The 26,235-nt window shown below is 36.3% G+C and overlaps 1 protein-coding gene across 9 annotated transcripts in view; it reads left to right on the top strand.

Annotated features, from left to right (window-relative positions):
* LOC145937976 (uncharacterized) overlaps nucleotides 1–26,235 on the top strand; it is a 215,482-nt gene that overhangs the window by 138,477 nt on the left and 50,770 nt on the right. For all 9 annotated transcript variants that reach the window (XM_083041327.1, XM_083041324.1, XM_083041322.1 and 6 more), the window contains 2 exons: nucleotides 7,335–7,447; nucleotides 14,605–14,770. In XM_083041327.1, coding sequence (XP_082897453.1) covers nucleotides 7,335–7,447; nucleotides 14,605–14,770 — 279 coding nt within the window. The remainder of the gene's footprint in view (nucleotides 1–7,334; nucleotides 7,448–14,604; nucleotides 14,771–26,235) is intronic.

Below are 26,235 nucleotides of genomic sequence, written 5' to 3'. Positions count from 1 at the left end.
GGGCATAAGTATCTCTCTTTCGATCGCGCGCACTCGCTTCGATGCTTACATTCGTCTGGAAATATACAGTTACAGGCAAAGGGAACGTTTATCCACACGCAACGTGAAATTCTGCCGAGAAACATGGATTTGCAAGTGCTCGCATGAGAGCGCGGAGAAGCTTTCTGACAGGGCCTCCCTTTTAACCTTGCTGCTCCGTCTACGCGAATTTCCGACACACATTTTTCGTTTCTTCCTTCGTTTGCTTTATATAACGCTTTCCGCGATCGCCTCGCGCATTTTTCTTGTTTTTTTTCCTTTTTCGTTAAGTGCCGCAAAAGATTTATCCAAGATTCTAAAAGACTGAAAGTAATTGAAACATTGAAAATATAAATACTTTTCTCTCTCGTGCGAATAATAATGCAAAATGATTTTTTTCACATTTATAATATTTGATAGCACATTTGTTGATATGAATTTATTATTTTTTATTTTGTTTGTTATCTAAAATAAATTAACATTTGTTATCGTGTCAATTACATATATGAGTTATGTTTCGATTATTCTGGCTTGAATAGAGTGTTTGGACATATACAATTTATTCAACGCGCAATATTTCATGACAATACGATTAGAAATGAAAACTGATATATCATAGAACAATGTATCATGTCTTGAAATACCGGCAGAAAATCATGCAGAATAATCTTTATACTCTTCGTACTCTCTACTGGAGGATTCTTCTCGATATGTAAGATGCTTTTCTTTTCGCAAAACATTATTGATTCAATCCCCGAGCAATTGCATCTACATGTATGTAGAAAACAGATTTCAGCGAAATAGAATGTCGAGTGTGTGCTCGATAATGCCAGAATTTAGAAGGGACAGTCGCGTATAAAGCATCAAAGCAATATGTCATTTATGCAAAAACTTATTCACCGAACGACGACATTTTCGCGTAGCCATATCTTCCGCTCTCCGTTTCATCGTCATTCTCAGCGTCTTACACGTTTTGCGATGTCAGATCAGCGAGTACTTATGCTTCCTCCCATTCTGGCTATGCGCATGCATTTGCCACCAGGAAATACGTACGATTCGAGAAAGGATGAAGAAACGATTCCACGGAGCTACCACCCAATCAATCTCCCTCTCTCTTTCTCTCTTTCTTTCTTCCCTTCTCGCTTTTTTCTCTTTCTCTCTTGCCTTCTCTCCCATCGGCTTTAGAATCGTCTCGCACGCTTCCTTTCGCGCCCATGTTGCTTCGTTTATTTCCTTTACATCCGTGGGAGAGGGCTTTCGATCCGCAACTTTTACTTTGCCATGCCAAGCGGCTGTCGAAGTGTTTTGTAATCCCGGAAAAGATGTACCCCGTGAGAAAATTGATTTTACACCCGGATGCGCGCTCTGTCACGTCCTAAAACGCATCTAGCGCCTTTCGAGGATGACAGGTAGCGATCCTTTTCGTGCCCGTTCATATTTCTTCGTGTCGCAAATCGTGTATTTATGGCAATAGTAATTTATAACATTGTAAAATATTGAGTAAAACAGCAGATAAATTTCAATTTAATCATAGAATAAGAAATTAATAGGGATGTGAAAGTTTTCATTTGCGTACGAGGAGTAAAACTTAATTGCACTATTAAACATTGATTTAATTAAATCTCTCTAAAAAAGAAGTAATTTTTATATTATTTTAACACACACTCTATCTCTTTTGATATAATTTATAATCGGAATTTAACAAGTGTCCATAAATTACATGCAAAAATTTGGCTCTTTCAAAGGTAATAAATATTTTTCAATAGAATAGAGCGTTCAATAGAATAAAAAAAGATATAGCTCTTTTGCTGAATTCTTCGGGAAACAAGCAAACGATGTCTACCTCGTAATCATAAAGTCGAGGTTTTTTCTTGCACAAATATTATCAATTTGTCAACCTATTACTATATATGAAAAACAAGACCGCAGAGCATATATAATATTTACCATTCACGCCATGCTATTCGAGTCGTTCGATCGAACCAATTACCAATAAATTGCATGCGGTTGCGGTACTGTGCTTTCATGTGGAGTATTCGCAAATCTAGTGCTAACGTGGTTAAGCACACACAATGACATAAAATAATTTTCAAAAATTGTCAGAAACAAAACTTTCAAAAATAGAAAAATCGAGAAATTATATTATTATTATTAGAATTAAGCATGTATGGCTAATGAATATGCATATTACTGTATATTATAGTTAGAAAATGTGTGTAATATCATTTCTTTTATATTTAAAATTAAGCAAAGATTTATTATATAGTATATAGGTGAGCGATATTTTGTAATTCATAATGTTTCAAAGTCAAAGTATTCACTCGTCGAGTGAAATTAATTACATAAGTATTCCGAGAACGACGTGCCGTAATTACTTAATTATACCGCGATATCGTGCAATATTCTGGAAAATTCGAAATATGAAACTATTAAGCGTCTTTTAATTACGCGTGCAAGGGCGGTTATATGAAACTATATATTTTGTGATTCGCTTTAATTGCGCAATACTTCTCGCAACTTGAATGTATCGATAATACAACGGCCGAAATTTGTTGATAACCGCCGAATCATCACATGATAGCGTGTTGAAAATTTTGAAGTTGCATGCTTCGAGCTAACAAGTGTTTTTGCGCGCCGATCATTTAGGATCGTGATTACACGCGCAAAAGTTTCGACGCGTCGATGTAGAACACGCTATATTCCAAATAAAAATAAAATTTAGTTGACCTATTATCATAGCTTTGAAAATTAAGTAATAATAACCGGCTGATTTGGCGCGTCGGAAAAGGATTATTAACGCAAATGGAATCAATAAGCGGATGAACGAAAGGTTGAACTTAATCGTGCACGGTTCACCGAGCTGTGCATCGCGTTGGGAGAGAATTTAATAATCGTAATACTTGCCCGTGATATTTGAAATTTGTCCTTCTTATGCATCATATATCCACAATTTATTTCCTCGCGCATTATTATTATTTTTTATTTTTTTCTTACATATTTACTGTTTCGTGCAATCGCATTTTAAAAACAAGAATTTAATGAAATGCCACTGAAAGTTTTTTTTATTAATTATCACGAATACTAGCTATTTTAGCATACAATTTAAACGAGTTCTCTCTCAGTTGGCAATATCTTTTTCTTATTTTTTGAAGGCAAGAAGGATGACGTCGTGTAAGACTTCTAGAGTAGTGCAAATACGATGGCCCGCGAAAAGTTTATTTTCGAAGGTTTCCAACACGATCGGAATTCGGATCAGATCGTGGGAAGAAGTTCGTTACAGTAACGAACTGGCAAACCTTTTACCGGACCCGTGCGCGCCCGACTCCTTAATTTTGTTCTCTCCGAGTAAAAGAGCGTCGTGTCTGTCGGACAAATCCACACGTTTGCAACGACAGCGGGTAAACTTTCTCAAACGAACGACTATATAAGAAAAATAAATTTTATAAATTTCAAACTTCGCTATTAGCCGGCAGATAAATATTTCGGGCAATTTAACATGAGAATCTTCGAATATTAATTTTGAAAAAATTATCGAAAATATATTTCACGAAAATCTTTACGACAATGTGACTAAACTTTGATTTTAAGGTATAAAAACGTTTATCGTTCCAATATCGTCGTGAACCAAGACGTCTCTCTACTTAATGCGACTTCTCGCGATGTAACATAATAAAAAAAGCATAAATTGATTCGTAAAAGTACAATTCTCAATATCGATGCGTGTTTCATTATTGTTCGAGAGCAGCGATTCTTATTTTCCGTTTCTCTCTTTCTCATTGCACTTCGTGCATAGGTTTATATTGCAAAAGGCAAAAGTCCATTTCTCAACCGCACTATACTTTTTACGTTCTTCGTTCTCTTTTATTCACGAATAAAAAGCTTTCTATTTTCTTTCTGCACAGAGTTAAGGGCCCAGTGACTCCTTTGTCACCTTTTTGTCGCAGACGGAAGTGCATCTAACCTTCATTAAGCGTTGCTTGGTAAACGCGCGCGTTTCCTAACTTTTTTTCTTCGCATATACTTTTTTTTTAGAATAATAGTATATATCGCGAGCGTAATGTAGCGTACGTGAAATTTAGGCACCGCAGATTTTATTTCATTCTATTTTATTAATGAAAATTAATGTTTGGAAGATTATATGCGAACTGTTTTTCGGTTTTCTCGGAAATTATTACTAAGCTGCAAAAATTTGCATTTTAATCTCCATCTACCGAGAAATTTTTCTCGTACTTCGCGAGGTGTTTTGAAATGTAAGATCTTTGCGACAGACGGAATTCTTGAGTAGATGCACAGACGTGTTTGAACAAACTTAATGTAACATAATAAAAAGTAATAAAATTATAATTTAACTGAAAACATTCGATAAACACATTTCGTTGATAATTACTCTGATAATTATAAAAGACGTTTAGTATTTAAAATAAAATTATAATCACAAAATAATTATATCATACATTTAAAATAAAAATTGCGTAGTTTTGTCTAGAAAATTACAAAGACAGCCCGGGGCTTTGTTGTAAGACGTATAACGTTTCTTCAAGAACAGCATATTTCATAATATGCACGCGCAATAAAGTTCATCGTCTACGATTAAAATCCCTACAGTGAAATTCTTCAATATTTTTCAGCCGCGGAACGGAACGGAAATTTTCTCCCGAGTCGCGAACAAATTGTGATTCCGTGCTCGTGAAACCCTCGAAGGCACGCTTCGCATTTCGCTTCATAGAACTTTATAAGTTCCATCTCATGGTTCTCGCTGGCATCTATGTAGAAATTTACGCGCGGTTTCGCCATAACATGGCCATCGACTCGACGTCCACCGGCGAATAAACCTGCTTTAATGGCATACTGAATCGGTTTAACGTCTCCGATAGATGCCGAAAAGGATTTTGCCTTTGCCAAGGAAGCGCCGCCGAACGCTTTCGTCTAATGCTTTCCAAAATTTGCATCCTAATCTTCGTAAACCCCCGCAGGGATTACGGCCGTCTTCTTTCATCGTGCCGAGGATTTGCTTAACCTCGGCTTTCTTTGAGAGGCAATCCTCGTTCTACCGCGATCGATATAACATTTTACAGAGTCCCCCCAGTAAAGTGCATGCCTTGTAGTACGCGGGCGTATAGATATATACTAGGTATATAAAGCACGTAAAGAGATTCAGTTTCTAAATTGTTGATTATATTAAAATTTATCATAAAAAATCTTTTATCTAACCTAAGCGAGATTATTAATTCCGATGCGATTATATGGTAAGTTATGGATATATTATATGGAAAGTTCAAGCCTCACCTCGATATCAAAGTCCATCGTAAATCATCAAGTCAAGCGATAGACCTCAATCAATCTTTGAGAGAAGTGGCTGAAACTCAATGTAAGTTCAAGTGCTCCTATTAATCCGAAAATTACCGTAAGTACTGGTGATATTATTAGTAGCCGGAGATGAGGCAAGTTTCGGAACGCACCATGAAACTCGGAGGGAGGTGACCGCCGAATTGGCAGCTAATCAAACACCCAGTTGATGAAGGTAGGAGATTTATAGTAAGTAAATACAATTAGGAGAGTCACGAGTGCTCCGAGTAATCTTTGGTCCCAGCTGACGCTGTATAACTCGACTACAGCTAACCTGACCTAACTAAATAATCGAATTAGAAGGCGTCTTCTCTGCCCTCCTCGCTACAATAAAGTTTTCTCGCGTCCGTTTCTGACTTACATTCATTCTGATCTCCGGTCTGCGTTCGCGAAATTGGCCCTGAGACAGTAAATTGATTGTGGTTTGACGACGGACACGATTTCTCAAAGTGTTGTGACGGCAGTTCCTTGATGAGCATCTTCGAAGATAGATGCTCCTGTTTGAATAAGAAATTAAAGAACATGCATAAATTACTCGAGAGATTTTTAAAGAACAGAAGCAGAATTAAGCTGCTAAATTTATAAATATCACTGAATACATACAGATGAAAAATATAAAGAATAATAATTATTTTTTTCTCGTGATTAAAGTTTGTTTTAAATGTATTTAACAATTAATTTTACACACAATTTGACAGTTTTATTTTGTAATTTAATTTTTTGAATTATCTCTCATAGATTTCTTGCCTTATTATAAGGTTTAAGAATCCATCGAAATTCTTAATCGTACCATATATAGATATGCGCAATGTTTCTCACAAAGCTCGAAGTTTCTTTGCGAGGACTATCCAAAGTTTGGATATCGATATCCAGATATTTCGACACACTGTGCTAGCAACTATTCTAAATAGTTTCCAAGCGCGACAAACGATACCCTCGGTTCTCGATCGACATTTGATCAATCTCGAGGAAACATCGCGCTGGTGCTTTCTTTGAGAGAGGGACTATTTCTCTCGCTGAAAAATATATAACTTTCCTGTCGTCTACAAGAAAAAGTTTCTAGACTTATAGCCGTACGCGACAACGAAACTTTCGCGTGTCCGAGTTGCTAGCAAGTGCTTCGCACTTTATGCAATGACATATTGACACGCATTTCAAATGCACTCTCGTTCAACACGTAGACATCTCAGTAAGATTTTGCATTATCTCAGAGACCGATTTAATTTTCTCTGCGCAATCACAAAATTAATGACAACGTGCGGAAAATCAATATGATTTTCTTTTCGTAAACAAATTATTTGAAAAATTTAGAACACGATAACAAACACACACATAGCTGATATACAATAGTAACTGGAAAAAACTTAATATTATGTTATGCGTTAGCGATGTAATATTATGTTATTAAATCTGGCATTTGCATATTACGGTATTAGGTATAAATAGATGCGCGATTATTGATTTATAGAATAACTGACAAATGATTATACCATCGTTACTCATCGTAAATTATGTATCTGCCGAATTTCTTGAAGCTCGTTTGAAAGGCCTCTTTATTGACGGATCATATCGGCGTAAAAATGGCGCAATGTCCGGCCGAGCGCAAGTGCGGCCCGTCAATAAAGGCGCGCACCCAGTGATTTACGAGCCGCATGCGAAATGATGACAAAAACAGGCCGCAATAAATCGCGCGACTACATCGGTCCCGCGGTTATTTGCTGTATATCACTTGGAAAGAATCCGTAAATTTGCCTGCCGCGAGCCAAGATCTCGTCATAAATACCGTGACCACAGCATATAGGTATAGTAGGCGGTGGCGAAGCGGAAGGCGCGTATATACATATAGCTCCGACGTAGGTGACCTGTAATAATTTATCACGCTAATGTTTTCTTTTATTGCCGTGATACGCATAAAACCCGCTGCGCGTAGCTGCAGCATACACTTATATACGGAAACTCGTGTGTTTCAGAATAAACGAGAACACCACGCGGTCCCAGTTCCTGGCCTACTTCAGCTTCTCGTCCAAAGCGAGCACGTCCGTCGGCTGGCCGGTGAAGGGCGGACATCCGGTTAACAACACGGGTAAGATGTTTTGCTCTCTTTTCTCGCAATGAAAAATTAAATTATGCTGCGTTTTAACGCACAGCTCTCTAATGCACTGCGATATATTTCTCACTTATATTCTCATAGATTTTCTATAAACTCGAAGAGATAAATTCGGGGGAAAAAAAAAACATTTTCCTACTTTTTTTCTTAGCGATATATTCGTAATTAATTTTCTATCTAATAATGATTATATCAATTAAAAAGCTGATAATGTTAAAATCTAAGAAATTTACTCCGCTGAAAGAGCAAAAGTTAATATTTGTCTGACCTCTTTAACGTTCTGCATTTCTATTATAACTTGATATCCTATTTTGATGAATGTAGTAATCTGTTGGACAAGTGAGATTATGAGCTGCGTAAACTTGATCGCGCACTAACGCATCCTGTTTCGGATGGCTTCTACCATAGACTATTGCAACTACATGCCAACAACCTAGTTTACTATCTCGTCTCCCCTATGATGATAACTTCATCTTCTTGTAAATTGCACCTCTCCGCGATATGTCTTATCACGCAGAATGTTCAATACCGCGGGCGATTTATGTAGATGCAATTTTTCTTATCATCCACGTGAAAAGCTTTACAAGGTAAACTTTTCCGATGTGCAGACATAATTATGTAACTTTTTCACTCGCTTTTCACTCCTTTTTCACGAGGAAATACGAGGAGTCACGGTTTTTCGTTTAGATTTTCAGCAAATAAAACGTTTTTTCGCGAATATTTTTGCGAATCAAAAAGCACGACTATTTCCATGAATGAATTAATAGAGCAATTTTACTCGGTTCTTTCGAAAAGCCGCGTCGGAACGAAAACAAACTATTTAACTAACTTGCTGAAGCGTAAACTTTGTAGTATATTCGCAAATTATCGATGTGCGTTTTGCATGTAGAATCGAGTTACTATACGCTAACTTGGTTGCCCTTCTCGATTAAAGCGTCCGTTAACGAACGTTCGCCGGACCTTTCTAGCCCGTATCGCCTATAAAATTCATAGCGAAAAAATCAAAGAGTCACGATGAAAAATGCGAACGGAGAAACGTTTATAAAACGTCTACCAAGTTACAGAGCGTATTCTTCTTTCGGGAAAAATGTAGGGAGAAATCCAGGTAAATTGTGAAAATGTGGTGTGGTTTTCGCGTACTTTCGCTCGCGATAATAATTATGGAACCGAGCGGATGTGAACTAACAAACTATAGGAAAAAGAGAAGTGGTCAAGGAATGCGCAAATTTACTTGGGAAAGCGCGGAAGGGTAATTTCTCTTTAGTTGGAAGTGAAAATTATACGAGCTTAAGTGCGGTCGGTGCTTTAAGCGAAGGAGGCACCCGTTCGGCTCCGAAACTATTTAACCGTCGTGATCGAAAGCTAACTAAATCACGAGTATCGATCCCTTCCCGGGACGACTACGCGATCCCTATCTTTAAACGCGCTTCTAATCTCCACTGTGACCGATGCTTCTGTGCAAAGATCCAGTCTGGATCGTCGTAAAATTCAATTAGAGTTATCTTAAAATGATCAAGATAAAATATTGCGATGCTACTCTCGACGCTTTTCACAGCGAAAAATATCAGACAAGGTAGGCAGTCGCTGTGAAATTAAAATTAAATTTATTTTTCACATTTTGATTTTATAATATAAGTTTTGCATGCATTTTATATAAATCCCATTTCTAGAGATCTATATTATTTACGATCGATTATTGGATACTATTTGATCGCACAGTGATCTTGCATCTTACTTTCATGGCTTTGCTGTGCAAGTTAGAGAGATAGTAAGAAAATTGAAAAGCCCTTTTAAAAAAATTGCGCGACGCTTTTATGAGAAAAGTTTCGTATATATGTATGTATCTTGAACTTTCGTATCTAGTAATATTGTATAATGACATAGCAGAGTTCTTTGACCTGCCGTGTCACCCTGGGGAAACATATGCCGCATTCGAACAACCAACGTCGAAATTGCGAAAAATAAAAAATATGCACATTTATTATTTTATTTCTTATTAAAAAGCTACAGAACAATATTTTATCTTACATCTCAGCTTTATTTTATATAACATTCATATATTACACATGAGCATTATAGCGCTTAATCGGATAGTATTTATTTTTTATAAAGAAAAAGAAAACAGAGAACTTTATTTTCAGAGCATATATATTTTTTTATAGTTTTAATATATTTATTAATACAAATCTCTCTCAATTTCTCCAGATTCGATTATTGTATAACTGATTTTACGGAGATATATATTACAATGAACATCCGCATTTTAAAATTCTTAAATGTACCGTTGAACGATCGTAAAACGATCACGTGTCTCGTAGATCTCAGAGAACGCGTAACACAGTAGCAATCGGCAATTTCTTTTTTGAAGCAAAAGCAGCTGAAAAGATCCCGTGTTAAAAGAGCGCGACGAGAAAACGCGAGAGACGCGAAGACGGATCTTCGCGCAGCTCGGTAAAAGCAAAAGACCCCCTTTGAAAGCTTTCCTCTGCGCGGTGAGATTGTAACGAGACGACAACGATTCTCGATTATCCTCGAAGAGAAGGCCTCGGCGATCCATATGCGCAGTACGTACGACCGGGAAACGTGACTGCCACTCCGCCATCCGGATGAGAGAGGTCTTTTTTTGACGTTGGCACACGGTGCCCGACCCTCCGTATTGGAGAACGTGCGAAAGGCACAAACGGAGGGCAAGGACACAATGAGAGAGAAAGAGAGAGAGGGATGAAAGGCAACCCGTTTATATAGGAAAAAGAGAGAATGAAGGCGCCTCCCGATTGACAAACAGATCAATCGTGGATGGAAAGACGATCCGCAGTCTTACCGTTCGACCTAGCTCCAACTCTCTCTCTCTCTCTCTCTCTCCTTCTCTCGCTTTTCCCACACGTGCATTTACGCAACCCGCGCTCGCCGGAAGTTGGCTCCACCGCTCTCGAATTTATCTCGAGCTCGGAAGAAACTGGCCGACGTTCCGAAGTGATTTATATAAGAAGAGAGAGAGAGAAAGAGAGAGATATTGTATAGAAGGAATTTTCTGCTATCTAAAAATAATATTATTTTTCGAATAATGTGCTGATGTGTCCTTTATACGTAATGTTATAAAAGAATGAGCTACATCTATGTATAAAAATGTTTAATTCTGCGTCTTTAAATTAAATTTATTTATATACATGTTTGTAATGAAATATTTTAAAATATTTCCGCATATAATTATTTATCTGCCGTTATTAGAGTACAAAGAGTATTTAAGACGCGCAGAAAGAGTCAGATCAATATAAAGATAGAGCAGTCCGGATAAGAAATGGTACGGATTGAAAGATAAAGTAGATGTTGCTCGATTGACAAAGCGGTCGGTTGAGACCGGTAAGAACAATTTACAAGCTTGTGCTACCACTTGGTCACTCTGTTTCTCTCCTTTCTATGTGTACAATCGCACGATCACGTAAACTGCACTTACAGAAATGCTCTCAGCTCTGGCGCATTTAAGATGGATTATTCCACTGAAATTCGCAGCGCAGATCTCGGCGTGATTACGGTGCGATTCTATTGACATTCCGATAAATCTTGACTATATTTACGTACAATATATTAAGAGCATTATTAATTACAAATATAATTATCGACAGTTCTAATAAATTATAACAAAAATTAATAGACAGAAAGAGATAGACAGAGAAGCTGAGAGGGATAGGTATATCATTTCAAATAGCCATTTGTTTAAAATACATTTTAATAAGTTCAAATATGTTTTTCATGAACTTATAATTGGACGTTAGCGATATATGCTCCTGTACATGTTATTTCAGTAACATATAACATACAGATACACAAGCACCGTCTAATTTTCCAATTCGCAAATATCCATCCGGGGAAGTAAAACGTGTCGACAAACATTCCCGTTGAAATACGAGTGGAGTATCACCGCGGGATATTCACGCGCCATTTCACTGCGTTTTCCCACGATTTCCTATATTACTGTCGGTTTAAAAGCCAAAACGTATCGTCAAACGGGCAACGATCGCCCGTGAATTTTCGTAAAAAATTGCTCGTACGAAATTATAGCCGTAGTTAATTAAGTTAATATTTGTCAGAATGTGAAAACGTTAATTTCTGTCCAATTAAATTTTAAACGGAAACTTGAGAGATAAAATTTGTGTCGTGAGAAAAGAGTTTTAATTTAAATTTCACGTGAAAAAAAGAAAGAGCTCGCGCCCTTATTCAGAAACCGACATTCGTCGAAAAGTTAATTGCGTTTATTGCAAGTTCGCCATGTTGCTTATTTTTCTCTTTCTCTTTCTCCGTCTTCTATGTAAAAATGTACAAACGCCTATTGCAATTTTCGCGGCTTTTCCGCCTCATCGTGTTTCTCCAGCGAGAGTGAATAGAGCGAAAATAAAACAGAAGGGAGCCTGCCTGCCCCCTTCCGTTCCCCGTGGAAAAATTTTGTCGAATCGCGAGAACTCCGTGGAAGGAATAAAAGCATCCTTTTTTTTCTTTTTCTTTTTTTCGTTTCTACCTCGGGTTTATTACGACGCGCCGCGAAAGAAAGTCTTCACGCGTCTTGTGCGAACATTTACATAGAGCCTTTACTTTCCCTCCTCTCTTCTGTCGCCGCATTAAAGCGGCGATTCACCCTTACGATCTTAAACGCGGGAGGTGAATTTCTCGGCCATCGCGATAATTACGGCCGTTTTATAAAAAATAGACTGACGACGTTTAAAGTAACACGCTTAATCGCATAAAGAGAATAATGTTTCTTCATGCTCTCACTTGCTTGAAGCGCTCCAGACAGTCTTGTTACAAAGAGAGTCTTGTAACAGAGAGAATATCTTTTGAGAAATTGATTTTTCATTAAAATTCGTCATTTTGTCAAATCACGTAAAATATTTTGTTAATATTGCTAGATATATATATTCGCTATTATAGAAGAGAATGGCAAAAAGAGTCGATGAGAAATATTTATATTGTCCTAGTTATATTTTTATATTCTGTATCAGTGTCATAAAACTTTTCTTTTGATGTCATTAACGCAGCTATCGACGTGCTCGTTTGAACCTCGTCCGTACTAACGAGGCAACTTTTCGAGCAAACTAATGCGTGGATAATAAAACTCAATACTCTTTCAATTACACGTACAATTAACGAACTCGGGAGTTTTTTTAAAGCCAAACAATTGACGTTTCCGTTAACTGTACAGTCCAATTATCATCCAACTTGATCGAGCTGTATCTAAGAAATTAGTACTAGCTTCGTTGCACTTGTTAAATAGTTAACGACATGGCATCGTTGTGCCTTTTTTTGGTTAATGGCTAGTCTAATCAGGTACAAGAATTTCAATCAATACTATAGAAAAAGATCCTCGTGGAACAACTTTAGGAGGACACAGAGTAATGATGAAGAACGAAGGAAGTTACGCGCTTCACAAGGTAGAACACGAAAAAAGGGGTTTGTGTTTATGATAAAAATGTTTGTGCCACGTTGGAGGGAGAGTTTGCATAAGAGGGGATGGGAGATGCAAAGCGCATTTTATTAATTGAAAACTGTGTGCCCGAAGGTGGTTCAAAACGCGTTTCATACTTAATGGGCCCAGCCATTATGATGATTGCATACGCCGGAACTATAATGCTAAGCAAACAGCGCCAAGAGGGCGGTACACAGTCAAATGCGTTTTTTCTTGTAAAAAAAATGATAACGGATCTACCATAACACGTGCGCAGAAAAAAACACCATTTGCTGAAACAGAATTCGCGCGATGACATGTCAAAAATCTTTGTGGTGGGATAAAAATGTCTATTGAACAAACCTCATGTGTCGCTATGTGACGTTAAAGTGATATTAATGCCTTTTTCATATTTGCGTGCAGTTGGCAGTAATAAATACGAGTTCATTATGCGTTTATGGAAATCACGTGTTTGCATACGTTATGAAAGTGGTATAATTGAATTGCGTAACGGATTGTCAATCACCATTTGGACATTACAATAATCGTCGCGGACGCATTGATTTGCCTATTCGAAAACAGCTTTGAACTTCAATATTTTCGCACAATGCGGATATTGGTTTAACAACGGATATCCCGATTTGCGATAAATCATATAAATCGTTACAAAAAAATGAAGCTATCAATAGTTAACAGAGACACATTTTATTTATTGCCATAATGAATTTATCTATGAGAGTTTACGTATGAGAGAGATGCTTGATATATATAAAATTCGTAAAAAAATTGATGTTATAAACAATCAATTAATTTCTTTTACAAATATCTTAACACATATTCTCTATATATTTACATAAATAGTAATATAATTAATATATTTGTATATATATATATATATATATATATATATATATATATATTATATCGATATATATATCGCATAGAAAGAGAAATTATCGTCGAAGTGGAAATGCAAACTGTTCGCATGCTGGGGATTCGTGGCCCGTGACTAAATTGGTAATCCAGGTCGTATACCGAATAATCTATAACACATTTCGGCATAGTTGGCAGTATTTCGGGCCGGACTCTCGAAAATATTAATTGCAAATCATACGAGCTGGAATGCTAGACATCTCGTCAGCCCGTTTTCTATTTAGTCAACGTGTTGCCGTTGACGCGTCTATCCACTTTATACTTTTTAAATTTTTCATGAAGCCGCCAGACGTATTAATTATTTTCAGTCTTTTACAAATCGTTCGAGCTCGTCTGTCGAGCAGCCGGAAATTGAGATGGACCGTAGCTTTAACTGGCAGTCGTTCGACGTACTATCAACCGTCGATTACCCGTCTTAATGAACTTATAGCAAAAGTTTCATTAACTAAGAATATATTAATATTTGAGTTCATATTAAAGTACTTTCATAATTAAAATTAAAAATTATTATTATTAAAGTATGCATTTATTCGTTGACATTTCTCTATCAACGAATTAATACTGTAATTGAAAAAAGAATAATATTAAAATTTTTTGATATACTTTTTGTGTATTATTAAAGAGCTAATTTGACAACGAAATTAATTTGAAGAATATAAAGGAGAAGGATAGAATCTTATATTTGTACATGCAAAAATTAAGTGACAGATCCTGAACAGGAATTCTGAATTCACTAACATATTCTCCGTTTTCTTGTTTGCAGAATGCGACTCTGTGTACGAAGACACGGATTGCCATGACGGATGCGTTCTAGCTAGTCCCGGATATCCGGGACTGTATCCGCCAAACATCCGTTGTCGGTACCTGATCACTTCTGGCCCGCGAATCTCCATTGCCATCAACTTCACAGCGGTGCTTCTTCCTTACAAGTAAGTGCACGATTGTTGAACAATGTTAGATTTCCATAGACCATGTCCCTGTGGACAGCGCGTTGACAAGATTCTCCACGAGTCCATCCATTTGACAATTTGTTTAAAAATATGTGCCTTAGTTTTATTTGATTTTCATACGTGACGTTACTTAATTGTTACGTCATTACACACGATGTAAAAAAAAACTTATGCATATAACGCATAATTACGCGCATAACAATGAGACGTTGTTGTACGGGAAGAATAGACCGAGAAAACTCGTTAAACGAGCATTTGGGGGAAACGACGATTTTCTTTCATATGCAGTACACGCGCGGCATAGCACCCATTTTAAGGTTTCTTTCGCGTGTCCATTTCTTTCGCGGCGCAGCCACGTGCCAGAAAAAACTGCTCGAGTTCCCGAGCAAGGCTGTTGCGCGACAAATTAAAACTAGAAGAGTCGAGAAAGAAAGAGAAGAGAATGGTATGGTTCTTTGACGACTTCACTTTTGATATCAAGACGTCTCGTAATAGCAATTTGACTTAAGAAAAAAAGTGAACATCGGATATAATTCTCAAAGACAACTGAGTAAAGCGTATAAAAATTTAAAAAAATAAAATTTACAGGCTTTTAAACGAAGCTGATTAAAATGTCATTCATCGGCTAGAATGTAATCAAAGTATCTTTTTTCTTTCGTCGAGATCGAAAATTTAAAGTATTTTAGATTATTGTAATAATTAATTTGCAGAATATTAAAATTCTTTCTTCAAACTGCAGAATTGAAAAACCTAAATTTTAAAATAATAAAATGACTATTTTTAAATTATTAATTGACACGCGTGAAAATAATCAATATTGCAAAATAAGCGTATAAAATGAATAATTCTATCTTTTATACTTTTGTGACAGATGTCAGTTTGTCTTCGCGTTGATTTTAAAGTCAGATCGAGTGTTTCTCTTTTTCCTTTACCATCATCGTCGGTCCGGATTACATTAGCGCGTTTCCGGGCAAAAGTGAAAGAGCAACCGGAGAAAGGAAAGGAGAAAAAAGGAGAAATCTCCTGCCCTTTTACGATCTTTAGCCCGGATATTTTTAATAAAACCCGCTTAAACGCAGCTCAGCTTGCGTAACAAGCGCACGAAACTCTCTTTACGCCGTGTTAATCTCGCATGCATATATAAATCATTTTTTGCTTTACCGAAGAATCCGCGACCGTTTTCGAACGTGAATCATGCATTTTCGTTTCTTGTTGCGCAAAAATCAATTGTAATAATATTCAGGATTTGTTTTTAAAAAATCAAACAATTCAGACAATTTAATGAGATTGAATAGAAGATAGTAACATATCACATTCAATTATACTCGAGTAGTAACACGTTGACAAATAAATACATTACCATACGAAAAAACTCCAGAGAATCCAAATATGACAATTAAAGGTGAAGAAATTTTTTTCACGTTTAACAATCGCTACAACTGATCGCAATTTCCTAGAATTCATCTAAATGCTCTTAAGAATCCACGACGACTATTGTATACATCTTAATGGCGCGAGACGGGAAACCAGTTTCCCGACACACACGGTGCTCAATTCTATAGCGCAATATGCGCTGCGCATATACTCACGCGAACGTATGGCGCTCCATGCGAAATCTGGTCTACAGAAACGTCGCGAGTCAATACGCATCCGCTTTGCACTTCGCCAAGGGTAAGAGCCCATTTTGTGCGTGCTCGAACGAGAGAGAGAGAGAGAGTCGCGGAAGGGGTATTTCGCGAGCGCGTATTTCGGCGCTTGATAATGCATCCCTCGTCTCGTTTCGTTGGCTGTGTCAACAACCATCTTGCCAGCGCTCATCCCTCGCTCAAATTCATCCCCCGAGCAATAAGAATACACTCACGCGCACAGAACCATTGTGTGTCTCAAATTACTTATTCTATGACGCGACCTACTACAGGAACGAACCCGCGTTAAACGCGTTACGTTGTCACTGGATATACGTGTTATACCAGTAGTGCATGAAAGATAAAAATTTGCATTCTCTCTTTAATAGGTTTTTTTATATACATATATAATTTATATATTCCGCGTGAAATAAGCGCGAAAAAAACTACATACATAGTTTGCTGATAAAAAATTCTACACAGGAATTTATTATCGAAATTAAATCAACTGAAGTAATTACCTACTTTATTTGCGAGTGCAGTTTTTTTTTTACTTACGATCTTAATGAACTACCAAAAGGTACAATTTTCGTGGAGCAAAGTAATCGAACTTGGCTAGGGAAGTCTCTCTCCGCGAGACGAGGAAAAGCGACAAAAAAAGAACCACGACATAGTCGCGGTAGGGAAGGGCTCCCGCACTGCAGCTGTACTTGCTTTTTCGCAGCAGTCGTTGCAGTTGTTCTTCAAAGCAGGATTGGCTGGCTGGCTAAGGTTTTTACGCCGCTGGAAAGAGCCATTTCTTCGCGCAGAGTCTCGCAGTCGCGAGTACACCGAGCATTTCCGTTCTTTATAAAGAGACGGACATATTTTAAACCTCCTCCACTGGCGCTTCTCGTCCGCTTTGTTTGCGAATTATCGCGGCAGGGCAGTAATATTGAAATTGACGGATGATTAAGCTCCGTGAAAGCACCTAGATTTTCCTTCTTGGCCGCTAATTTCATTCTCAACGCGCGAATGTTTTCACCAGGTTGGATTTTCAAAGAATAAAACGCGAAAGAGTGCACTTTTGCAGCGAGAAACGCATCACACATATGTTCTCCAGGTGCTATTTTTTTTTCGAAGAATATAGAATCAATTTTCAAAGAATCGAAGTGCGAGGAAAATTTTGACGAGTAAATAAGAAGAAATAAATATATCTCGAAACGATCCTACAAAATGTTTATCTCGTTCCCTTCGAAACATTTTAATAACGATGTGCATATTCGTGTAATCACGCGGCAAAGACTCGCGGAAAATGCATCGCTTTTTGCGGCAATTTAAACTGTATTGTCCAACAAACTGCAGTATATATATCTCGAAAAATAAACTTGCACAGATTGCTGCCAATCACGAGTATCCAGTATGCCGTTTCGCGATCGAATGGCAAAAGGTTCGAGATTAATCGAAATATTATGAACCGACGTATAGTATAGACAATTATAAAAAAAAAAAGATTATGTTATACTTTCTCGCCAGTGCGAACGGCTCGATATTTGAAGCTTGTTTGAAAAACAACAACTGTATTTCTGCAAAAATCGATCCATAACTCCCGAATCGAGGACAGCTCTCTCGCAATATTGTACCGACACGAAATTCGCGTTCACCGATATGATCAAATATAGTCGAAATATTTATTTCGTGAAACATTTTGATCGTTCAACTTGAAGAAGCGCGTTTTATGCACTCGCGTGCATAAGTGTGCGAAATTTCATTTCTCTATATGAAACGTTTTTTAACTCATTCGTTTTACATAACAATAAGCGCGAATATAAAATATATATAATAAATTAATAAAATATAATAAATAATATATATAATAATATATTTCAATAAACGCGTACGTAATGTAATTAATTTGTTATAGAAATTTGAATACGTGTAAAAAAATATAATATCGAAAAAAATAATTTTAAAAAATTATCTATAAAGCAAGTTATTTCACAACGAATGATAAAATTGAATAATTTTCCATTATTGTATCATATTTCTTTCTTTTCTAGATACTCTGTATATAGTTCGCGTATGTTATGTTATTACAGAGAAAATAGATCGGCTAATGAAAAGAGTCGCGTTACACAGCTTATACATGATACAGGCTGTCGTATATTCTTTATTTTATATTGTGTGAGTTATGCGTGAATACACGGACACGGCAGTTTAATTATTGGATTTCGCAGGTATTTTTCCTGGATTTTGCATGCATGCAAAATTATGTGTGCGTTATGCCGTCATGCTTATTCGTGAGCGACCGATAGAGAGACACAGCGAGAGATGCGCGCGACCGAATGCACGTCATTCATATATATAACCGTATGTATTTGTTGCTAAGTTCCATTTTTCATAATTCTTTCATTGCGTGTAATTCTTCTAGCGGAAAGCTCCGCAGAGCAAAAAAACATTGCGATATCGACTAACGTTAATTACGAACCGCCTGTTTTTCTCATATTTATTCGCGCGTATCGTGAACATATATATAATATATATATATATATAGCGAATTCTAAATCGGTATATCGTATATGGATTAATTTTTGCAGAAAGCTCTATATTAAAGAAATAGATACAGCCATTAAATGAAAGAGAGCGATACTTTTGATACCGCTGCCTTTATGCGACGCTTTTTAATGTATGTCAACATACATTAAAACATAATAGATATATTAGCAATTCAGTAATATAGAAGATAACTTGCAGTAATTTTCTATTTATGACACAAAATAGCATAGTTAAATTATGTTTCTTAAAGTGTCCTTTGTTGTAATATCATTATTCATATCGTGTATCACATATACACATTATGTATTACAATATTACGGCTTTATTGTTGGATGACTTATGACTAAGGATCCACTAACATCTAAATAAGCCGCTCCATATGCCATAGAAGGTAAACGACCGTGTAGATAACGACCAACTAAACTTATAAGAACATCTAGGGATCAGCTTCGAAGGATTTGCGGTTGTCAAATGCAAAAGAGAGAAAGAGATAGAAAGAAAGGGGAAGAGAAAGAAGGAGGAAGAGAGAGAAGTGGAAATGTGCTTTTTACTCTTGCTATTCATATCCATTACCCAATCTCATTATATAATAGTTAATCATACGAAATTAATTCGTATGATTAATATTTCAATGATTTTTGCAATTTAAACCGGTGCATATTTAATCTCTTTCTCTCTCTGAATTCATTTATTAATTTTGTAAATTCTTGTTATCTGTAAAATGTGGACCTTTTAAATCATTCTAGCAAATCAAATTCGTTAAACAAAAATTCCGGCAAAAGCTATGTTGGAGTTGAATTTATTAAAAGTTTATTTCGTTAAAAGATAATTTTATTTAATGTGCTTTTAGACGATTTTATATTATAATACTGTGATTTCTTAATTTTGTTAAAAAAAAATTCTTTAAAAATATCTCTCTAATCTACGTGAAACGTAATCATGCGAGAAAGAAATTTCAACCTCTATTAAAATACCCTCCATATATATTCTCGAGCATGTTTAATCGGCACAGCGCATATGTTTCACCAGCCAGATGTTCATTCGAATCCCCTTTCCACGATAGAGGAAGGTTTAGTCAGTATTCAGGTAACGACCGAGCAACTTGCAAGGAACATCTCGTAAAAGATCAGCCTTAAAGGATTCGTGACGATGGGATCTACGAGGCATCTCGCTCTCAGGCGTCATACGGATTCATTATTCAGACTTAACTTTCGCACTCATTCGCGCGCGCGCGCTTTTAAGGGATGACAGTCGCAGTTCGCCATGTGGTATATCGAATTCACGCCGCGAGAAAGGACTCTGGGGGAGAGGGGAGGAGGAAGAAAGGGGTTGAAAGCGACGGTAGTAGTACCATCCTCATCCATGCAAACGTCGAAATTATTCCAACTACAATTCGCGGAAATCCTGAGGCAGCGATTTTTTCCTTTCTTCCTCGCCCTTTTTCTGCTTCTCCCTTCTTTCTCTCTTTTCTCGTTTTTTTTTTGTTCGCAAATAGCCGGCTTCCGCCGACATCGCGACGGCAGTTTTCCTTGTCAGCGCACGCTACCGAATGGACTTTCGAAATTTTTTTCTCCGTCAATGTCTAATCGTGCGCAAAGATATCGTGCACCGGCAGCAAAGAGCAAATTTTTTAACAACGTTGATAAGTTTTAGGGCGCTCATATATATTTTATATTGTACATATGATAATATTAAGATGTGCTATCTCGAATATTATTATCGCGTTAGCTATCCTAATATGATTGTCAAACAATCTTCATACTGTTATACAAAAGCACACAAAAACCCTTGCGGAAACAGCCGGTGAGTAAACAAAATACTGCATTTCAAGTGCATTCAACAGGTTATCCATTCTGACAACATGATTTCTTTCTGACGTAATATTTTAATTTTTTTATTGCTCTTTTTATCCCTTCGACTAACTGCGATTACTGGCTACGGATTAAAAAGTCCATCAACTGGACTTTCATCGTGTCGAAATAATTCCATTCGAGATCCGACTTTGCCGGTCAAAAATTAATTAATCAATCAGCGTCGCAGAAGCGGTTTACGCCACAATATAACTCGTCGCGACGCGACGGTCGAATCGAATCTTTAGCGTGAAAGATGGTACAGGCGTAAAATAATGGCGCGCCTTCGCGCGTGTCGCGTCCTTAGCGATTCTCGTCGGTTGGAATTTAATAAGAGCCGCATAAAGTTAGGAGGGCGGATTCCCGGTTATTCGAGACGGCTTGCCGCGCCGCCCGCGCGTAGAATGTGGGATATATACGTACGTGTGTATAAAATGGGAGGGAAGGGAAAGAGGGAGGCAAAGGATCGGAGAGAGGGTTGAAAGCTTTTGTACTTCCCATCCTCTCTCAGTCACCTTCCTACCTTCCTACCTATCTAGAGTCTACCTATCTACCCTATCTACCTACCATGATGCAACTTACACTTCCGTACCAGCCACAAGCCGTTGCTCTCAACGCGCTATTGGCTGTTACCATGTGTTACCAGGCTGCTTTTCTTGTCAGCGAGCCATCACTGGTTTGCGTACCTTTCTTTGAAGCACTAGATTGCGGCAAGGTAACATGTGCGTTAACCCGGTTCAGGCACTGTTTAACTTTAATCGGTCGGCTGTATTAAAATTGGCGCATTCTCTCTCGTCCATGATTTCTTGACCAAATTTTTATTGACCAAAACACCTCTTTGAATTTGAAAAGTTTCAATTTTTTAATTTTATATAATTAAAATCTTATTTAATCAAAAAGTCAGCATAAAGCTATACAAGATGAAAGCACTATTTGCAGAAGATGCAACAAGAAAGCAAGACAAATAACTGCATCAGAATAAAGAATTAATGACGCAATTGCTTCCGCAAAAATAAAAAAGATCATCGCGCGCACTTGTAAAATTACAAGCAAGAATCGCGAGCGCTGTTGGCAAGTTTTTCACTTAACGTAATGCAACGTCCGGGAAAAATGCGACAGCGAAAAGTTCGCGTATTAACTGCGAGACGCATCGCGTGACATTGGCGGACATTAATTAAATTACACGGTAAACGCGCTTCGATAATTAATGAAGTGTCACGAAAATCGTACTACACGCTAATACCATGGCCCGTTCGTTGCGCGGGATTTGCGCAGAGTAACGAAATCAAGTTACATCAGGGCGCATTGAAGGTATTAACGATACTGAAAATCACTTTAATGCCGACGCTCGCCGTTTACACAGCGCGTGTGCAAACAGTGTTATCGAATTTGTAGACAATTGACATAAATGTGATATCCTTCATTTTGACAATCAGTTTATTTAGTCTGCAATTTCGATGGCATTAAAAGCATGTATTATATATACGAAAGAAACGTTTAACTAGGAGGATAATCGGGCGTTCGCAGTGTGCGCGTATTAATGTTCAATTCGAAAGATAGGAATTTTTGTTGCGCTCTTTATTTGCGCGCAATCGCGATCCTCTCCTCTTCCATTATTCTCTTTATTTTTTCCTTTAATCTCAACGGCTGAACGTTACGTCGGGAAACGAATTGCCGTACCATAGACATTATCACTGACGTGGAATTATCAAGGTGATGCCAATTTTACGCAGAATGTTTTAACGAGAGAAATTCAGACTCTTGCGATTTTTCCGGCGTTTTCTATCCACCAGCTAGTGAAGCACACAATTATGCGCTATACCTAGGGAAACGCATTTATTAGCGCTACCATTCATGCGTGCACGTGATATTACGAAAGTACTCTGGATCTATGTTCTCGAGAACTGGGCGTAATTGAGTTTCGCCTTTACACCTTGTTAAATTCGCGAGACGAAAATCAATGCAACGCGTCGAAAAAATCGCTTTTCGCCAAGAAAAAGAACTGAAATATTTTGAAGATATTCGAGATATATAATTATGATATTCGAAAATCAAAAATAAAGACATTTCAGATAGATAAATACCATGTATTTTTTTTGTCATCTTTCTTTTTTTAGTACCAAATAACAAGTGTTCTTGATCTTTTACTATTTATCACTGTAATTTGATTATTATTATCGAATTGATATATAGAAACATTATTTAAGAATTATATATATGCTGCATCAATACTATACACTCGATTTAGAGAATGATACCAATTTAATAGCAAATGTCACATATAAATAACTCAACCCTTACGTGATTACGTAATAATATAATATAACGGCAGTATTTTACTCTCTCGATCGACATTAAAAATAAAGCCGTAATAGTGAGATTAGCGTCGACGTGAAAAACCGAGATTTCTACCCGCGACAGGGTAATACCTCACGCAATCGTAATTTTCCTGTTTCCTTTTGATCGCGATAGAGAGTGACATGGTAACGAAATTCCACCAGAGCCCAAGCCGGTACACGAGATTATTACAGTGCACGACGACGCGATATTACTTACCTCCCCTTAGCGTCGGAACAGCACACGGAACTCTTCTATCACACGCGGTACATTGTGTCACATGTCACGCCGCGGGCGCACTCATGCTCGTTAATATCTGTGGCTACGCGCTTGCATGTGCGAACCTCGTGCGGAAAATTCATGTCAGCATAGCCGTACACGTAGGAGGCTTAGCGTGTCCTAAGGCTATATACTAAGGGTATATATAGGAGACCATACGTGACTGAATAATCTCATATTCATATCGCTATATACTGACAGAACTCTAATATAATGCCGAATATAATGCATCTTTTGTATTAGGTATTAAATAAGTAATTGTAAAAATTTTTAATTTTTTTAATGCTAATTTATTATAGCGTTTAAATTGCGTCTTTAATTCATACACGTTTATATTTCCTTTAAAAATTCATTAGTTTATTTAGAAAATAAAAAGAAATATTATACCATCAATTTTTAAACACTCTTATGCTCGAATTATTATTTTAAGTAGTAAAATTTTATTCATGTCAGCCGTAGGAGGCTTAGAACTCTAATATAATGCCGAATATAATGAATCTTTTGTATTAAGTATTAAATAAGTAATTGTAAAAATTTTTTATTTATTAGCGTTTAAATTACGTCTTTAATTCATACACGTTTATATTTCCTTTAAAAATTCATTAGTTTATTTAGAAAATAAAAAGAATTATTATACCATCAATTTTTAAACACTCTTATGCTCGAATTATTATTTTAAGTAGTAAAATTTTATTCGTATCAGCCGTACACGTAGGAGGCTTAGCGTGTTTTAAGGGTATATACTAGAGAAACATACGTGAGAGAGACTGAATAATCTCATATTCATATCGCTATATATTGACAGAACTCTAATATAATGCCGAATATAATGAATCTTTTGTATTAGGTATTAAATAAGTAATTGTAAAAATTTTTAATTTATTAATGCTAATTTATTAGCGTTCAAATTACGTCTTTAATTCATACATGTTTATATTTCCTTTAAAAATTCATTAGTTTATTTAGAAAATAAAAAGAATTATTATACCATCAATTTTTAAACACTCTTATGCTCGAATTATTATTTTAAGTAGTAAAATTTTATTCGTGTCAGCCGTACACGTAGGAGGCTTAGCGTGTTTTAAGGGTATATACTAGAGAAACATACGTGACTGAATAATCTCATATTCATATCGCTACTGACAGAACTTTAATATGCCAAACAGAATGAATCTTTTATATATATATGTAAAATAAATGTATATGTGTTAAATAGAATTGCATAAGTGGAAACTAAATGCTAATTTATTATCAAATAATTACGTCTGTAATTCCCGTTTATTTTTTCTTCAGAAATTTATTAGTTTTATTCTAATAGTACATATTAAGGCATATTCTTTTACTATTATAATATTTTTACTAATAGAATAGCGTAACATCTCGATGTATAGAAGATGTATAAAAGATTCCTTCCGTGCAATATACTTTATCATAATTATCAGTGTATCCTGATACACATAACAATGCAAGATAATTATCCACATGCGGCCGCGTTTTTTTCGTCCTTCAATAAAGCTAACACAGAATATATGTATATGCATCCGACACATGCAGAACTTTGAGCGCGAGCTCAAAGTTCTGCATATCCTGAAGCCATAATTCGACCGCTGTACATAATTGGCGCATGAACGTAGCTTGATGGTTTGCTCACCGCTCGGCTAATTTCATACGCGAATTTTATTTTATTTTTTTCTTTATTCTCGTCTGCGTGTGTCTTGCCATTCTCGGATACGAGCGCTGAATGCTTCCACCTTGCTGCGTCCGCTTTCAACGGATTTAACTGACAAAATGAATTTTTGATGACGTTTCACTCGCTGACCGCGGCACGTTGAAGCCTCGTAAATCGCGTAATGAAACACATCGCCGTTCATTCCGAATCCGACTGTTTGACGCAGATTTTTCGGCGAGAGAAAGACAGGTTTTTAATTTCAAAACATTAAAAGATAATTAATTGGATACAAATTAATTATAATACTAATTTTGAAATATGTGGATATAAAGAACTATTACATATATGTATATGATATATCTATTGTAGTATAATTTTTTAATTTTATTTTTACATAATTTTATGCGTTTACATACAAATATAAACAGGAGAAACAGATCCAATTTAAAGTTTCCTGTAGTATTCAAAATTGTCTACAAAACTCGTTAATGTAGTAAATTTGACAGAACGCAGCTCATTCATTATACGATTTGCTATAATTAATCCGCTATGAGTAATTTGAACGAACTTTTCACAGATGGATTATGAATAATTTCTAATGAGAATAAAGAAGGAGAGAGAAAATCGCTAGTCATTAATTATATCAAGTCATTCACTTTATATATTCATGTTTTTAAATAAATGTCTCTATTATTTAACTCTGCAACGCATAAATATAATTGAGAGAGATTTATACAATATTATTTATAACATTCGGAAATTACGTGAAATACCACATGTTTATATAGAATTAAAATATAATAATATTAAAATATTAAATTTATAAATGCGAAACAGGAAACAGATAATGTATGCATACAGCGTTATCTCTAATTATATAAAAAATACATGGCAAATTTTTAATTATTTCTACACACAAATGCACATTACGAACCTTGATTAACGTTGATAAAATTGAGATATTTACATTTGCAGAAATATAAAAATTTCTTACCTATGCATATTTTTTTTACGTTTTTAATCACTGTATATAATGTTATTAAAAAGCAAACGTTATTTAACTATTTTTAAGTAACGTTACTTCAACGAATGTTATTCAAGCACATATTGAATTACACGTCGCAAGCAGCACCGACGTGTGCGTGTCGT

This window comes from Prenolepis imparis, unplaced genomic scaffold (genome assembly GCF_030444845.1).
Source record: "Prenolepis imparis isolate NDT839.2.m4 unplaced genomic scaffold, iyPreImpa1.0 SCAF_6, whole genome shotgun sequence".
NCBI lineage: Eukaryota > Metazoa > Arthropoda > Insecta > Hymenoptera > Formicidae > Prenolepis > Prenolepis imparis.
The sequence above is the reverse complement of the archived record's forward strand: the minus strand, read 5'-3'. Positions and strand labels throughout refer to the sequence as shown.